The 18,853-nt window shown below is 38.0% G+C and overlaps 1 protein-coding gene across 3 annotated transcripts in view; it reads left to right on the forward strand.

The window, feature by feature from the left end:
- XPOT (exportin for tRNA) overlaps window positions 1–18,853 on the forward strand; it is a 41,895-nt gene continuing 23,042 nt past the window's right edge. Inside the window, exons 1-11 of one of the 3 annotated variants that reach the window (XM_034644466.1) lie at window positions 1–353; window positions 3,717–3,850; window positions 8,251–8,333; window positions 10,984–11,040; window positions 11,713–11,782; window positions 12,499–12,717; window positions 14,988–15,172; window positions 15,488–15,656; window positions 16,841–17,077; window positions 18,391–18,429; window positions 18,548–18,610. In XM_034644466.1, the coding sequence (XP_034500357.1) occupies window positions 3,791–3,850; window positions 8,251–8,333; window positions 10,984–11,040; window positions 11,713–11,782; window positions 12,499–12,717; window positions 14,988–15,172; window positions 15,488–15,656; window positions 16,841–17,077; window positions 18,391–18,429; window positions 18,548–18,610 (1,182 nt within the window). In that variant the 5' untranslated portion in view covers window positions 1–353; window positions 3,717–3,790. The remainder of the gene's footprint in view (window positions 354–3,716; window positions 3,851–8,250; window positions 8,334–10,983; window positions 11,041–11,712; window positions 11,783–12,498; window positions 12,718–14,987; window positions 15,173–15,487; window positions 15,657–16,840; window positions 17,078–18,390; window positions 18,430–18,547; window positions 18,611–18,853) is intronic. The other 2 variants (XM_034644464.1, XM_034644465.1) reach the window with 2 other exon arrangements.

Below are 18,853 nucleotides of genomic sequence, written 5' to 3' on the forward strand. Positions count from 1 at the left end.
CCCGCGCGGCGCCGACACGGGGAGCGCGCTTCGCGCTGACTCAGCGGCGACGGAGGCGGCGGCGGCGGCGTTAGCCGGCCCCTTGCGCTCTTTCCCTTCCTGGGGCGCCGACCCCGCCCGCCTGCTTGCTAGCTTGCCGGCCGGGCGCCACGCAAGAGAAGGCGCCAGGGGACGCGGAGCGGCGCGCGGCCCCAGCCAGTTCGGTCTCCGGCGTTAGCGCTGCGGCCGTGGCGGAGGACGAAGGCGACAAGGACGAGGGCCGCTCTCCCCGCTCCCTGCGTGCGGCGCCGCTCCGCTCCGCTGACCAGCCCTCGGGAGTGCAGGCGGGGAGGCGGGATGGAGTGATAGGGAAGGTGACTCGGAGCTCGGGGGCGGCGGGACTCGGACCCGGCGGGACTCGGATCCAGCTGGGTCCGCGCGAGCCTGCGGGGAAGTTGGCCGGGCGAACTGGCCCGGGGAGCCCCCCGCCGAGGAGGGGCGCGGGCCGGGGGCCCTCCTTGGCGGCGCGCCCAGAGGCTGGGCGGACTGGGTGGGGGTGGGTACGAGCTGCGGCCGTCGCCGCGGAGCACGTCCCGAGTGCGTGGCCGCCCGTTGCCGGGTGTTTCATCACCCGAATTGCCACGAGGTTTCCTTTAGGGGAGGGACGGAGAGGGGGGTGAAGAAGGGGCAGGGGCGGCCGGGGAGGGTCGGCATCGTCTGTGGCCCCTAATGTAGTGAAAGTGGCCAGCCTCATTTGTAATAGCAGCATGTCCCACCAGTTTAAACTGCAGAGACCTCAAACTTGCTTTGCCCCCCCCCCGCCCCAGGACAAACAGGAGAAAAGTGTTATTTCTGTGTAGTAATTTGCCAGCACAGACACGCCATTTCTTCTCTTCCTTTCCTCGCAGTAATGCAGGAGTAGACAAGCGTGATGTTTCCCCGTAACCAGAAGAAACGAGTACTTTTTGAAAGTGCTAATTAGTTGTTACTGGGGGAAGTTACGTTTTATTAAAGCGACTTGTCAGCGTGGTGTTGAAAGACTGGAAAGATTCAGTCCTGGTCTTTGAACAGGTTTTAGTAGGTGTCGAGGAATTTCCCTAGATTGTTTGATTTTTTATTTAATGGCTATCAAAGAAAAGTTAGGGCTTAATATTTTAAGTGTGTTGCTTGCCTTCTCCCAAAACATTTACTAGATGCATAATTGAAATGTTTATCACATTGTAACAAAATGTGAAGCCTGCACGTCTATGCCACGTTAGAACATTATGTGTTGATGCACAACCTTTAACTGAGGGAACTGTTTACCTTTTCTGCACAGGTTGTAACTTTCAGTTGTTTGCGCACGTGTAGGTAATTCACCGTTTTATGGTTATGTTCCACTGCATATTGATTATTATACAAGTTCCTTCTCTATGGGGGATTCGTTCTGTACTGACAACTGTAACAAGTTTGTTTCCTTAGGTTATTCATTGGCCAGGTTTTTTAAGACCAGTGCTGTTTTCGCTTGATAGAATTAAAGTGACTTGACCAAGCTTAAGCAATTTTCCCTAAATTCAAGGAATCTTTTATAGGACTTTTTTTTTTTAAGATTTATTTATTTGACAGAGCACAAGCAGGGGAAGCAGGAGAGGGAGAAGCAGGCTCCCTGCTGAGAAGGGAGTACGGGTACATAGATCCCAGGATCCCAGGATCATGACCTGAGCCGAAGGCAGCCGATTACTGTCTCAGCCAGTCAGGCACCCCCCCCCCAAGGACTTTTTAATCTGGGATTCACGGGAACTCCAATTTTCTTTTTTGTGTTTGCATTTTTCCAGGGAATCATCAAATTTTCTTCTCATTTTTGGCAGGGATAGGGGAAGAAACACTGCCTTTTTTTTGTGTTTTCCCATCTGTTCAAATGCTCATTTATTAGTATAAGATGATAAATCTAGACTGCTCCAAGTAGTTCCCATTCCCCATGTGACTAGCTCTGAATTATAAATAATCTGTTGAGGGCCCACTATGTGCCAGGCATCCTTTACATACCTTATCTCATTCTAGTCTTTACAACTTTATGAGGTAGATGGTCTCTTCCCCACTTCATAGAGAGGCCTCTCTTTCACATTTCCTAATTGTCCATGTGGCCCCAGTTTGAAAATGACTAGATTGGAGTACAGTTCCAGGTATTTCCAAACCCAAAGCCTATGTTGTACTATGTCATAGAGACGTAGTGAGGAATATTTAAGACGGTCCTTTCCCTTTAAGATTATAGAGAGAGAACTGGTAAGCAGGCAGTGACAATATATCAGCATTAAGATGGGGGCATTTAATCCAGTTTGGGAGAATTGGACAATAGGGGTCAAAGAAGGGCTCTTGAAAGAGGTGACCTCTAAGCTGAATTTTGAAGGGCAGGCAGAGGTTAACCAAGTAACAAGAAAAGAGCAGTGAGTGCAAAGATGAAAGAAAGGCAGAATACCACTGGCCTTGCAGGGTTGGGGTGTAGAATAGCGAGGAGTCATTCAAAAGACTGCACCATAACCCTGAGGGCAGTGGAACTTGCCTTGCTGTAGTAGTCTAAACGAATGAGAATGATAGTAATCGTTAGAGAAAGGGCTGATCTTTTCCCTTAAAGGGCTCGAAGCACATAACCTGACTGACTTGTTTCAGGCAGACCCAGGGAAAGACAGGAAAGCATATTATAGTTGGAGTCCTCTAACCTGGATCAGATACTGGCCTCACCATTTCAAAAAAGCTGTTCGCCCCCACCCCCTGCCTTTAGTCTCTTGGCTACTTTAGGCTCTGATCTTCTCTTTGGTTTATGATAATTAAAACACCAAAAAAAAAAAAAAGCCCTACAGCCTTTTGATGGTAGTATAGGCATGGTCTCCCTACCTCATAGGTAAGAGAATAAATGTGATTTCACATCATTTAGAATTTGTTCCTTGTTCCCTTAGTTATACATTCTGTCAAAAATCAATTTGCATTTTGGGACTTAATCATGTTCTTATTTGAGAACTTTAGGCCGCATACTGTGAAAAAGTGCATTGCTTTTCAAAGACAAAAAAAAAGGTTCTTAAATAAGAGTAGTCAGTATTAAGTTCTGATTTATCAATTTTTATAGCTACTATTAATAGTGTTTTTTGAAATACGTTTCTAAAATTGTCCAGAGAGCCTATTGTTTAAAAGTTAAATGACTGGTGTTTCATCTTCTACTCCTTCCTCTTTCATTTGACTTAATCTTGAAGTACTTGATAGACACTCCCAATAAGGATATTGAACTCCAAGATTACTGTTTAGTCAGCCATTCTAAGCTATTTTTTTCCCCTAAAGGTTTGTAATAGTGGTGAATAGAAGTAGGCAAATTATTATAAGATAATCCAGATTTGTCCTATTTTAATATAGTTGCAGAGTTGCACTTTTAAGTACGGGGGATGATTACACTGCATAAATCAGATGCTTCTATTTAAAGTAGAAAAAGAATTACTTTCTATACTTGATGATCTTAAAGAATAAGAAAATTTGAGAACATTAATTATATTTGTTAGATTTTTAGAAATTACACATTTGTGGAGTATTTAGTAGGCCCATTCTTCTAAGACTTCGGTTCCTCCAGTTGTAATTTTGGATAGTTTCAAAAGAAGTCTTTCAACATTTATGCTGCTTTGCATAATGTCATTCCCTTGTTCCAATATTCTGGATAAGCATCAATTTTGTTTATCAAGTATTGTTTTCTTTCACCTTTTTTTGTGTGTGTGCAGATGTTTGTGGATTCTTCTGTGGGATCAGAGGGCACACCTATTGTAATCAGAAAACTCCAAGAATAGCAGCAGGGATGGATGAACAGGCTCTTTTAGGACTAAATCCAAATGCTGATTCAGACTTCAGACAAAGGGTAAGTTAAGTCAGCTTAATCATTTTTTAAAGGTTGTTACCACAGATTTGCATTAGAGGACTTGAATTTAAAAACAAAATACATTTGATGATGAAGATTTCATTTGAGTAGAAATGAACAGAGACAGACAAATTTGAGGTACTTGAGTATATTCTGAATACAGAAGCCCTGAGCATTGTGATTGATGTTCTTTTTAGTTGGCTCAACAAAGGTATTAAAATCTCACGTGATTCAAGGCGGCTCTTTATGTCACATCAATTATTTATTTCTAATTATTTAAAAGTTGCAGTGCAAAGGATTGCTTGAGGAACTTTCCATAGTGGCAGACATACGTATTTTATCTTTATATTTCCTGGCTTGGTCTGGACAAGTTGTTTAACCTTCATGTTAGTGATATTTAGTGTCCTTGTTATTTAGTCCAGGCAGACATGTAAATAAGCAGTTATGATATGCCATGTCTTCGGTTACATAAAATGATTAGATGACAAGGAATCCATTATGAGGTGCTGGGATATTTGAGCAAATATAAACGATTAAACATAATGTAGGCTATACCTGTAATCATAGCTATAGCTGAATGATAAAAGAAGAATTTAAAGAATAAGCCTATAATTATTTTTTAAAGACGTGGGTGTTTTGAAGCATAGGGTGAGTGGAAGGAGAAGTATTTTGTCTTTCTACTTCTCATAGCAAAGGATACTTTTTATAAATGAGCTAAATGAGTGTAACAGTCTCACTAAATATCATTGCAGTTTTTATTGTGCTTTTAAGGATAATTTTTGAAAAGATTTTATTTATTTTTTCGAGAGAGTGGGAATGAGTGTCCACGAGCATGGGGGAGGGGCGGAGGGAAAAGCAGACTCCCCGCTGAGCAGGGAGCCCTTGCAGGGACTCTATCCCAGGACCCTGGGATCATGACCTGAGCCAAAGGTAGATGCTTAATGGACTGAGCCTCCCAGGTGCCCAGGGAGAATTTTTTTTTAAATAAAAAAATCTCAGGTAGTTTCTAACATGGTTCCATGCCTCTGCTGTTAAATAAGTAACCAGCCATCCACATAAAGGAAAGTAACAGGAATTGAGATTTAAATAATCTGGCTAATTACAAGATACCTAACAAACTAGTTAAGACATCAAAAGACATTTGAAATCCATGTTTTCTGTGTGTAGACAAATTTCTTTATGTAGGAATTTACCTATCTTCAAAGCTTTAGTCACATAGTTGAAGTATCATAGATCTTTACCTTGGTATTACATGACTATAACCAAAAACCTTTTACTGTTTGTTTACTTATTAAATAGACTTTTCTGTTATTTTTTTATGATCCTTTTTGGAAATCATTTGTTTTTTATTAAATACCACTATCCAACAGATTATTTAAATGAGCAATGATTGTCTTTTTCAGAAAAGTAAATCCAAAGCATTGTTAGTGTTTTAATATAAAATTATGCTTTTTGTCAATAAAAATTAGTTCTGTCAGTTACAGGTTTATGTTAAGCATCCAGATTCAGGCTTAATTTGATATCCCGTTAAGCCAACCTGAGTGACAGAATTAATTAGGGTAAAAAAAGAAGGAATCTTAAGGAAAGTGAATTCTGATAGTTCTGATGTTGGAAATCAAGAGTATTGGAACACTAATTCATTTTGATCATAAGATAACTGTGCCAACCCCAATTCTCAGTTGTCTAGCGATAGTTCTATTTTTTTATAGGGACAGTAGCTGAAGTGACTCTCTTGCCACTTAGAGGCAGTAGAGCATTAGAGAAAAGGCACGAAATAGAAGAGAAGATACGAAATAGAAGAAAAGGTGATGAAAGATTTGACTTGTTCATAATTGCCACAAAATTTCACTTAAAAATGCTAGGAAATGGGGCTTCTGGGTAGCTCAGTTGGTTGAGCATCCGACTTTTGGTTTCGGCTCAGGTCATGATCTCAGGGTGGAGGGATCGAGTCCCGCACTGGGGCTCCTTGCTCGGCTGAGAGTCTGCCTCAGGTTATCTCTCTCCTCTCCCTCTACTCCTTCCCTATGCTCACTCCCGCTGTCTCTTTCTCAAATAAATCTTTTAAAAAAAATAAAAATACTAGTAATGCATGCATTCAGAATGCGAAGACTTTAATTACAAACTGAAAACTTGTGATTTTCACTTTTTTTATGGAATTGCTGTCTTTGGCTTAAAACTTGCTATTATTTAAAGAAAATGGTATGTCAGTGATAATTCTAGCAGCTGAATCCCCCCCCCTTCTTTTTTTGGTAAGCAAAATATTAGGTGGTAATGCAACATACATGATTGACTTCCACCTTGTCCTTAAATGGGACAATAAATGTTCCTAAAGGAAAGCCTAGGTTTCATGGAATATTGTTAAATGACAACTGGATTAGATTCTTTGCCGTGTCTGGGTTCTTCTGTTCTTAATTTCCAAAGATAGCCATTATTTATACTTAAGATAGTATTTGGTCATCTTCATCTACTTACCTTCATTTACTTGGTTCTTTATCAGTGGGAGCAGCCAGGAAGACCACATATGAAAACCCATTCCCTCATTCATAAAATTATAATAGAGCTTTTTTGCTTTTCTTTTAAAATCTCTAGCCTAAAGGAAAAAATTTTACATCTTGACTGTGTGTGTATAGACAGACATATATAACTATATATATTTTTTTATATATATGGTATATATGTACACACACAGAGAACAATTTACACAAAATAATAGCTATTTTTATTATGTACAATGCACTGTGATACTCTTTGTCATTTTTTGATTGCTGATCAAGACCTATAAAATTGATTTCATCACTAGCAGGGCACAAACCAGTTTTTAAAAATATTTACTAATTAAAATTAGGTTCCTCTCGGGGCACCTGGGTGGCTCAGTCAGTTGTGTCCAACTCTCAATTTCGGCTCCAGTCATGATCCCAGGATTGTGAGGTGGGAGCCCCACATCGGGCTCTGCTGGGAGTCGAGCCTGCTTGGGATTCCTTCCTCTGCCCTCTGCCCCTTCCCACCCCCCCCTTAAAAAAAAATTAGGTTCCTCTAATGCTTAATGTTCTTTCTATATCATTTCGAAGTTTGATTAGTACATCAGTTGCTTTAAAATTATCTAGCACTGTTTTTGTGTAATTTTCTTGACTGAGATACTTTTCACAGGTTGTTAGGATTACTATTTGTCCATTGTCGTATGTGACATCTGCATCTGTCATTGATGCCAGTTGCAACGTGCTAATGGAAAAGAGTGGCAGAAGTCATTCCCGTTTTCCCAGCAATTTGGTAGAGCACATGTACTTGATGCTGCATCCATTCTAGAGTATACTTCGTCTTTGTTTTTTTGTTTTTTTTTAAGATTTTATTTATTATTTGATAGCACAAGCAGGGAGAGAGGCAGGCAGAGGGAGAGGGAGAAGCAGCCCCCCCACCCCCCATGGAGCAAGGAGCCTAATGCGGGGCTCCATCCCAGGACCCTAGGATCATGACCTGAGCCAAAGGCAGACGCTTAACCAACTAAGCCACCCAGGTGCCCCTAGAGTATACTTGCTCTTATAACAAAGCCCTGAATTCATGAAATGAGAAACATTTCCTAAAGCTTTTCAATCATTCATACTTTTCTAAAATTTATATCATGCAGTTGTTTGGTTTGGGTTTGTTTTGTGTTGTGTTTTTTTTTAAAGATTATATTTTTATTATTTTGTTTTATTTACTTTTATTTTTAATTAATTTTTTAAAGTGAGCTCCATGCCCAGTGTAGAGCCCAACACGGGACTTGAACTCACAACCCTGAGATCAAGACTTAAGCTGAAATCAAGAGTTGGACGCTTAACTGACTGAGCCATCCAGGCACCCCTGGATTTTGTTGTGGGTTTTGTTGTTTTTGTTTTTTTTTTTAAGATTTTTTGAATTTTTAAGTAATCCTCTACACCCAGCATGGGGTTTGAATCCAGAGGTCAAGAGTTGCACCCTCCACCAACTGAGCTAGCCAGGCACCCCATGGACTCTAATTTTATAATTACCTCTTTAATAGCATTTTGCTATTAAATAAAAATGCCCTTTATATCCCATTTTATAATTGCATATGCCTCAGTAGCATAGCACTTAACAAAGCACTTGTGTATTTTTTCTCTTAATACTCAGAATTACCCATGGAGGTCTGCAGGGCATTTTTTTGTCTCCCTTGCTGTAAGGAAACAGATTTGAGTATCTAACTGATGGAATTTGTTCTTTACTTAACCTTTTTTCTAGGAATGACCAGTAGTTGCACTTACGCAGAAGCTAGAATTCAAAGTTTTAGTTATTTTTCTTCAGGTTGACTGATTTGTTATTGGTTTACTACTCCTAGAATATTTTAATATCAGTAGAGCACTGAGATCATCTATTCCAAATGCATTTACGGCTTTGCAATCTTACAGGCCCTGGCCTATTTTGAGCAGTTAAAGATTTCCCCAGATGCCTGGCAAGTGTGTGCAGAAGCTCTAGCCCAGAGGACATACAGGTAATTATACAAAATTTGCATGACTTAGAGGAATTGAAATTTCTGTGAGACCTGTATTTGGAAAATGTTTTCATAAAAATATTTATGGCTTGTGTTTTGGAAAACCATTCAGTGTAGAAATGAGAAAAATAGTAAACTAGTAATTTGGCCATTCCGGGATTGACTTTTCAGTAAAACTAGACTTTGCTTATGCTGTGTACCTGATAGCAGATCCCAGCTGGAATACAGTACGGTAAAAACTTCTTATGATGGGAAGTGATAGTTGGTTTTCTGAAAGGTTGGCAAAGGCGGTAATCATGAATTGTATATAACTTACTTTTTTTTTTAATATTAAAATATATAAACATTCAGTTGCCAGTTTCTTTATATGGGCCAAGGTCTTTCCTTTATGTATATTGCACTAGCATTCACTTCATCATTCTTACATTGATCACACTCAATCCATCCTCTAAATTTAGTTGAGGAACAATTAGTGCAGATTTCTAGACTTTTAGTCATTTTCTCCCACCTCTCCAAGTCTTCTGGTTATCTAGCCCACATCAAATATGCACAAGGTTTTTTACTTTTTAAAAATTTTTTTTATTTTAAATTTTTATTTTAATTCCAGTTAGTTACCATGCAGTGTTATATTGGTTCCAGGTGTACAATATAGTAATTCAGCGCTTCCATACATCATCCTGTGCTCATCACAGGTGTATTCCTTAATCCCCATCATGTACTTAACCCATCCCCCTACCCCCCTTTGGTAACCATCAGTTTGTACTCTATAGTTAACAGTCTGTTTCTTGATTTGTCTCTTTCTCTCATTTTTTTGTCCTTTGCTCGTTTGTTTTATATCTTAAATTCCAAATTTGAGTGAAATCATAGGGTGTCTTTCTCTGACTGATTTCACTTAGCATTATACATTCTAGCTCCATCCATGTCATTGCAAATGTCAAGATTTCACTCTTTATGGTTGAATAGTATTTCATTGTCTGTATATACCACATCTTGATCCATTCATCAGTTATGGACACTTGGGCTGCTTCTGTATCTTGGCTATTATAAATAATGCTGCTGTAAACATAGGGGTGCATGTATTCCTTTGAATTAGTGTTCTAAGGTTTTTCCTTTTTGCAATATGACTATGAAGTCTTTCTAAGGCATTCAACTTAGTTTTTACAAAAATAGGCACTCTCACACTCAGTTTATTAGTTTATATAATAATTAAGTTACTTAATTTAAAAAGACCTACAACTGACATAGTAAGGCTTAGGGAAACACAGCTGACTAATGATAAGCAAACAACTTGCTGGTATGAATAGACGCTCCTAGCTATTAGTGATAGCTTCTAGCTGGCATTCTCAGCATGCTGTGGCTGTCATACTTGCCACCTTTTACAGTCGGAATCAAGTGCTCCAACCCTCAAGTTAATTTTGAGAACATATACTATGTGCCTGAGAGGATATAAGATCTGGCGGGGTTTTTTGGTTTCTTGTTTTTTTTTAAGATCTGGCTTTTAATTAAAGGATTCCTGTAGTATACTTTTGAGTGGAAAATATAAGTCTTGTATAATTCATTAAGGCCTCAGTGTCATCCATGTTAAGAATAGAAACCATAAGTTCTTTTTTTTTTTTTTAAGATTTTATTTATTTATTCGACAGAGATAGAGACAGCCAGCGAGAGAGGGAACACAAGCAGGGGGAGTGGGAGAGGAAGAAGCAGGCTCATAGCCGAGGAGCCTGATATGGGGCTCGATCCCATAACACCGGGATCACGCCCTGAGCCGAAGGCAGATGCTTAACCGCTTTGCCACCCAGGCACCCCAGAAACCATAAGTTCTTAAAAGAGGTGCTGATTAAACCTGACTTAAAACTTTCAAAGATTAAGTTTCATCTTCTTGTGTGTGAAATTATTTTGTTTAGTTAATTCATGTGTTCTAGGTTAAGATATTGTCTATTATTATATTGACCAGTTAGCTTTATATATGAAAAAATTCTTCCATGACTAAGCCTGGTCCAAACCAACTGCCTTGGATGAACAGATCGCTGTTTACTAAAGAGATTTTATCAGAGATTGTAGCTGGCCTTCAGCCCCTCTGCATCACCCCTGGAGAGACCTTGAGAGTAGGTAATTGCTAGATCTGATTTTTGCTCCCTTTTTATAAGGGCAGTGTATTTGTAACTTGGTTTTCTGTATAAATTTTGGGGCTGAACTACCAGTCTGAGTGAGCCTGCTCGTTTTGGATTTGGCTGCAATGGAACTGTGTAGGATTGAATTTTAGGTATCACTTCAGTTACCATCTCTGATTTGACTCAGTCTCTGGCTCTGTGATCATTTGTCATTTTACACCCAGCCTTTCTATTGTAAAGTGTAGGAGTGGTTCCAGTAATCCTAACACCTAGAATTTAGGGGAATTCCTTCTGTTTGCCAAGCAGTATACTTAAGGTGAATCTTAATTTTTTTCATTTTTTTGCTTGTCAGATTTAATGGTACTATTGAGCGTGGAATAATATTTAAGTTCTAAACAGTGTAATAAATGAGATCGATAAGTAGAAAGTGTAAGTCAGAGGTCTTGTTTGAGAAACTTCAGCTGTGTTTCACTAGTACTGTTGATTTGTTTTTTCTACATTATATTCTGCTTATCTGATTTTCCTCTTTTCTTTTTCAGTGATGATCACATAAAGTTTTTCTGCTTTCAAGTATTAGAATATCAAGTTAAATACAAGTAAGGCTTTTCTGACTGTTTTGACTCTGAAATTTATGGGGAGAGGTCATTTTTTAAATTAGTTTTTCTCTCTTTGGGAAATCATGATACAGACTGTAAATTGAGAGTGTACGAGATACGTCCAGTTTATAGATGTAGTTTTGATTTGTCCCAAAGTGTTTTAGAAGTACTGAATTAATTGGTTACATATAAAAAAATCCAGACATTCCACAGAAAAAAATTCATTTTGATCTTCTCTGAAAAAATCGGATCTAGCAACACTAGACCCATTTCTACATGCCAACTCTGTTAGATGTTAGTGGCAGCGTGGCCACTGATATTTAGAATGCCTGCCTTAAAGAAGCAGAAATGGTGAATCAATGCTCAGAGGACCCTTCGTTTGCCTATTGATTTATTCTATAAGCCACAGACCTCAAAATGTAGACATATTTCCATTTGAGAAATTCCACTGCTGTCATTTTGTTTTAACATGAACTGGACCACAATTGCAAACTAAGGTAATGACACTACCTGTCAGGCCCACTCCTGTCTTTTCTTTAAAGCATGATGAGAAGCATTATTGATTTATTTTAGGAAATTTTAAGTTTCCTTTTCAAATATACGAGGCTGTTACTTTTTAAACCACAGACACCAAATATAGCTGTTATTATTTTTCTTCTCTATTTTGAACAGATATTCAGAGCTAACTACTGTTCAACAACAACTAATTAGGGAGACGCTCATATCTTGGCTTCAAGCTCAGGTAAAATAGTAATTTCATTCAGTACCTTAAATTACCAGATATTTAAATTTTTAGTTTTGTAAGAGTTTAGAACTTTGGCTCAAAAATGTTGATCACTTATCCTCCCTTTGATCCCTTACCTTTTTTAGGAAGTGCTGCTATCAAAGGTCTTGGGTATATGAAAACTTAGCAATAACTTAAAATTCTATCAGTATCTGAAACTTTCATGCTTTCCGTGACACATTGTTGAAACCTTGGTTTTAAGGTGGCGTTTTTGTTTTTTTTTTATTTAACTACTTGACAAAAACATTTTTGTTCACTCCTAAAGGTGAGCCCTCTACAAGAGAGTCATTAGAGTTCTTTATTCACATTGTGTTCTTTTTTGTTAATTTTAATCTTAACATACAAAATATTACTGTAGCAAGAATTTTTATTTTCCTTAAAGAGCAAACAGAAGAAAAACAGTTTAACTAGTAGAACCAAAAACTAGTAAAATTCTGCACGTGAAACTTTTCTTTAAAAGTGTAAGAATAAGAAGCAAACATAGTACATTTGTTTTTTTTCCATCTGGGTAATCACTTAAATACTTCGGTAATTTTCTAGCACATTTGTTGCACAGCTAATCTAGACCATGTTGAGGCTTGGTGAGTTTTTGCCTATTGATGATAAATAGGAAAATAGTGTGTTTGAGACTTTCCAACTTACATTTAATTTCATGGACAATTTCTCTTTGTCAGATGCTGAATCCCCAACCAGAGAAGACCTTTATACGAAATAAAGCAGCCCAAGTCTTCGCCTTGCTTTTTGTTACAGAATATCTCACTAGATGGCCCAAGTTTTTTTTTGACATTCTCTCAGTAGTGGACCTAAATCCAAGGGGAGTAGATCTGTACCTCCGAATCCTCATGGCTATTGATTCAGAGTTGGTGGATCGTGATGTGGTACATACATCAGAGGCAAGTAACTTCCCATTAATTGGTAGTTTTTAGTGTAGATTTTGTAAGAGATGATGGGCACATAATAAAAAGAACAGGAAGTTTTTCTTTGGAGACAAGTTTTCTGTTCTTCCTGGTTTGTTTTTTTCAAGTTCATTTTTTTAGTAATCTCTATACCCAGCGTGAGGCTCAAACTCACAACCCCAAGATCAAGAGTCGCAAGCTCTTCTGACTGAGCCAGCCAGGCACCCTCAAATTTTTTTTAATAATTCTAAATTCAGGGATGCCTGGGTGGCTCAGTTGGTTAAGCATCTGTCTTCAGCTCAGGTCGTGATCCCAGGGTCCTGGGATCGAGCCTGCATCAGGCTTTCGGTTCAGCGGGGAGTCTCCTTCTCCCTCTCCATCTGCCTGTAGCTCTGCCTGCTTATGTTCTCTCTGTCAAATAAATAAAATCTTAAAAAAAAAAAATTCTAAATTCACCCAACTTACTTTATTTTTTTTTAAACAGACTCCACACCCAATGTGAAACTTGAACTCATGACCCTGAGATCAAGAGTTCTACCAACTGAGCCACCCAGGCGCCTCTAAATTCACCCAACATTTTGAATTTTGTTCTGCAAAGGAGCTTGAACTGGGCTTCTTTTTCCCCAAGTGTATGTTGAAATTACAGTGTTACTTTAGATTTTTTAAACTATGAAAGCATTTTCTCCAATAAAATACACAAATTGGTTCTGTTTTATGAATTTTGGAGAAATGTGGTCTGTATTTACTACTGCTGTAGTTCCTGAGTGAGGAGGAATCATTGCTAATAAATCTGCTAGTTTCTTCTGTGTTCTCAGTCATAAAGCCCATCACCTTAGTCTTTCTTTATTCATTATCCGATATAACTTTCTCCTTATTCTTAACACAAAAGAAGTTGCTTGATTTGAAAAAGAAGAAAAGAAAAAGAAAAAAAATTGCTTGATTCAAATGTGTATGATAACTTAAGGTCATTATATGTCAGACACACTTATAACTTTAAAGGTTAGTATGCGTTTAAATTATTGCCATTCCTGGGACGCCTGGGTGGCTCAGTTGGTTAAGCATCAAACTCTTAATTTTGGCTCAGGTCATGGTCTCGGGGTCATGAGATCGAGCCCTGCGTTGGGCTCTGGTCTGGGCATGGAGCCTGCTTAAGAGTCTCTCTCGGGGTGCCTGGGTGGCTCAGTCAGTGAAGCATCTGCCTTTAGCTCAGTTAATGATCCCAGAGTCCTGGGATCGGGCTTCCTGTGTTGGGTCTCCCTGCTCGGGGGGGAGTCTGTTTATCCCTCTGCTCCTCCCCCGGCTTGCACGTGCTCTCTCTTTCTCTCTCTCAAATAAATACAATCTCTTTTTTTTTAAAGATTCCCTTTCCCTCTCTCTCTCTCTCCCCTTTCCCTTTCTCTCTCCCCCTCACCCATCTCTCTTTCTCCCTCTCTCTCAAAAAAAAAAAAAAAAAAAAAAATTATTGCCATTCTTGGAGCGTGCAGCTGGCTCAGTCGGTGGAACATGTGACTCTTGATCTTGGGGTTGTGAGTTTGAGCCCCACATTGGGTATAGAGATTACTTAGAATCTCTTCAAAAATAAAAAAAAAAATCATTGCTATTCTTGAAGAATTTATAGAGATACTGATTCACTGTGTTGTATACCTGAAACTAATGTGATGTCTTGCGTCAACTATACTCAAAGAAATTTCTTTTAATTAAAAACAAATTTCTATTCCCTTAAGTAATTTAAATATCATGTTTGCAGGGCGCCTGGGTGGCTCAGTCATTAAACGTCTGCTTTCAGCTCAGGTCATGATCCCAGGGTCCTGGGATCAAGCCCCACATCAGGCTCCCTGCCCAGCGGGAAGTCTGCTTCTCCCTCTCCACTCCCCCGGTGGTGTTCCCTCTTTCGCTGTGTCTCTCTCTGTCCAATAAATAAATAAAATCTTAAATAAATAAATAAATAAATAAATAAATAAATATCATGTTTGCATAATATTGAGAAGTACCTTTTATCATGTGCTTTAGATTTCTAACTAATGCTTATTTATAGTTTGTTTAATAAGAAATTAAATCTGGCTCTGAGGAATACAATAATGGAAAAAGGAAATTAAAAGAATCACAGGAAATGATTTTAGAGTTGATAAGTAGGAAATAGTGGCAGGGAATGTGTTAACAAGTCTAGAAGTTTAATTGTGAGGAAATTACTGTGTGCAACTAGTCAGATGTCAAAAATTAGTGCGATAATCTACTTTGCACATAAGGTGTTTTGTTTTGTTTTTTAGGAGGCCCGTAGGAATACTCTAATAAAAGATACCATGAGGGAGCAGTGCATTCCAAACTTGGTGGAATCATGGTACCAAATTTTACAAAATTACCAGTATACTAATTCAGAAGTGACATGTCAGTGCCTTGAAGTAGTTGGGGCTTATGTCTCGTGGATAGACTTATCCCTTATAGCCAATGATAGGTAAGTATGCTTATAGTTTTAAAGATCGAAACCTACAAAGTAGGGGCGCCTGGGTAGCACAGTCGTTAAACGTCTGCCTTCGGCTCAGGGCGTGATCCCGGCATTCTGGGATTGAGTCCCACATCAGGCTCTTCTGCTGGGAGCCTGCTTCTTCCTCTCCCACTCCCCCTGCTTGTGTTCCCTCTCTTGCTGGCTGTCTCTCTGTCAAATAAATAGATAAAATCTTAAAAAAAAAAAAAAAGAAACCTACAAAGTACAGTATATAAAACTAATGAGTTTGAAAACGTTGTAACATTTTTTTCCTCCTATTGATAGGTTTATAAATATGCTGCTAGGTCATATGTCAATAGAAGTTCTACGGGAAGAAGCATGTGACTGTTTATTTGAAATTGTAAATAAAGGAATGGATCCTGTTGATAAAATGAAACTAGTAGAATCTTTGTGTCAAGTATTACAGTCTGCTGGGTTTTTCAGCATTGACCAGGTCAGTAATTTTATGTATGAAGTTTTGAGAATTGTAGAACAAAGTAGGACAGGTACTAATTTAAATATGCTTTCCTTTTCTTTTCTTTACTTTTTTTTTTTTTTTTAATATTGTAAACTCTCCTTGACTATAAGGAAACATTGTATCCAGAAAGCCATAATGTTATCTGTAGCATTGGCCTGGACAGTAGGTTATACCATTTCTTAAACTTGAAGATCTGGGATAGTACCTGCAGTTGTGCATTTCTAACAAACTTGGAGTTGATTCTGATACTACTACTGATCTATACTTTAAGTAGCAAGGAACTATCCTATATACATTTTGACCAAATCTTGATTTAGTTACAAATGTTACATTTTCACCATACTTTTGAGTTGTTATTCATTTGAGCTGTTGGAGTTTAGCCCCAACAGAGTGAAGACTCTGAATGTGGTAAGTAATTTACAAACAGAATTTGAAGATTTTTTTTTTTACCTGTGACAGTGATAAAAAAAAAAATTTACTAAGAAATCTTTGTTTTGCTGTTAGGTCAGTAATACAGCTCTAGTGTTGTCCTTGCTGACAGAAGAATATTAGCGTTTTCTTACATTGCTAGTAATTGTCTTACTTAGTCTGTGGTAAAAGACCTAAAATGGTGAAGGTAGTATCTCTTTCTATAGGAGAACATCCTAAGGATAATTAATGAAAACAATCTGAAGTTTGAGTTCTGACTCTCACACTGGTATGACCTTAGGCAGGTGGTTGTAACAGCAGTTCTATATCTTGCAGCATAGTTAAGGCTCAAATTAAATAGTTTCAGAAAGGACTTATAAATTGTTATGCATCCTGTAATATGGCATTACAGCATATTTACTAACTTGAGCAGTTTGGAAGGAAGGTTTTGAAACCACAGATTTTTTTTTTAAGCTTTTATGAGATTGGCAATATCTGCAGGTCTGTAACCATTAAAAGTTGCTTGAAAGAGTACAAGTGGTTAATAATAGAATTCAAATTCTGGAAATTTTTCAATCAAGGTGGTAGAATGGCTAGATGTCTAATGTTCAGAATTGGATTTTATAATTGGCATTTGATTCATACTGAAGTTTAGAGCTTTTCTTCTCATGTGGGTGGGTTTTTTTTTGTTTGTTGTTGTTGTTTTTTATGTGGGTGGTTTTAAATTGAGGTCTCTTTTGATGGCTTAATAGGAAGAAGATGTTGACTTTCTAGCCAGATTTTCTAAGCTGGTAAATGGAATGGGACAGTCACTGATAGTTAGTTGGACTAAATTAATTAAGAATGGGGATATCAAGAATGCTCAAGAGGCACTACAAGCTATTGAAACAAAAGTGGCGCTGATGCTGCAGCTACTAATTCATGAGGATGATGACATCTCTTCTAACATTATTGGATTCTGTTACGATTATCTTCATATTTTGAAACAGGTGAGTCCTTGTTTTAATCTTTTTTACCCAGTAGATAATAGAGATGAGCCATAGAGAACTGTAAAATACAGGAAAAATGAAAGAAGAAAATACCCATAATTTACTAGCTAACGATATTTATTGTTAAATATTAATGTATGTCCATCTTTCCCCTGCCCCCAACTCAACTTCTTAGCCAGAAAATGGGAATAGCCAGTTCTAAAATTCACTAGACTTTAACAAGTTTCGAATTAGCTACAGGTTTAGGTTATTTTTTCATTTTGAATCTGTGTTTATTTTTTTCTTTCCTTTCCTTTTTTCATTAAGTAGGCTCCACACCCAGTGTGGAGCCCAGCACGCAGGCCTTGAACTCATGACCCAGAAATCAAGACCTGAGCCGAGATCAAGAGTCAGATACTTAACCGACTGAGCCACCCAGGCGCCCCTGTGTTTGTTTCAAATATAGTAGAAATTTTGTTAAACATTTTTCATTATTTAAATTACATATACATCATTTCTTATAAACAGTTTTTTTAAGTTAAAAATTTTCCTTTCCAGAGTTGCTTCCAGTAAGAACTTAAAAAGTGGATAGTAATAGTCTCCATATTATGGCGGGTAGCCTTTTAAAAATTAGTTATTTCCCATTATGTCATTAGATGACAAAACCATTCCTGTTTTACTTACATTTGATTAGTTAAGTCAAGCTTAAAATATTACTTCCTGTATTATTATTATAAATGTAACACATGTCAGCCTACATACCTTAAGAAATTTTAAGTAATGGGAAAGATATGAAGAAAGTAAAAATGACTCCTGGTAATCCCACTGTGTATCTCTTAACAGACCTCTAGCTTTTTTTTGCCTTGTTTGAAAACAAGGGAAGACCATATTTTACTGTCCTATAAACTTCTTTGGTGAATATATTATAAATATCCTTAAAGTTGAAATTCATCTACATGTCAGGTTATTTAGTAGGAATTGCTAGATCTTAGGTTAGGTGCATTTGAAATATAGAACGGTACTGCCAAACCTCCCTCCATGGAAGTTGTGTGCATGTTTAAAAGATCTTAATTGATTAGAAAAATATTTTGATGGGTGCCTGGGTGACTCACATAGTTAAGAGTCTGCCTTGGGCTCAGGTCATGATCCTGGGGTCTTGGGATTGAGCCCGGAGTCAGGCTCCCTGCTCAGCGGGGAGTCTGCTCCTCCCTCTCCCTCCTCCTGCACCCCGCTTGTGCTCCCTCTCAAATAAATAAAGTCTTAAGAAAGAAAACTGTTTTGATAAGCGAGTGTAACTTTAGGAAACCTAATAAATTATTCTTACTTTTTAACAGCTTCCAGTGCTCTCGGATCAGCAAAAAGCTAACGTAGAGGTAATTGACTTCTTTTGCCTATAAATCGATATCTGCTGTCTTTCTTGAAATATAGCTTAATTTCAAAGTATATCAAATTAAAGGAAACTGACAAAAGACATTTTATTCTTAATTTTAGGCAATCATGTTGGCTGTTATGAAAAAACTGACTTATGATGAAGAATATAACTTTGAAAATGAGGTAAGAATTTTACATTAGGGAGAGATCTGTTTTAATTCATTATTTACTTACCTCAAGTTAACGTTTTAAGTTCTGATTATTTTAGAGTCCTTTAAAATAAGAAGTATTTTAACAATCACTCTTGCTTATCATTGACTTCAACCTTAGGTGAAATGAGTAGAAGCTTCATAAGCCTTCACAATACCTTCAAAAAATACCTTTTTGGTGTTTTGTCCCTTCTTAAAGCACTTTGTAGCATTGAAC

This window comes from Ailuropoda melanoleuca, chromosome 15, assembly GCF_002007445.2.
Source record: "Ailuropoda melanoleuca isolate Jingjing chromosome 15, ASM200744v2, whole genome shotgun sequence".
NCBI lineage: Eukaryota > Metazoa > Chordata > Mammalia > Carnivora > Ursidae > Ailuropoda > Ailuropoda melanoleuca.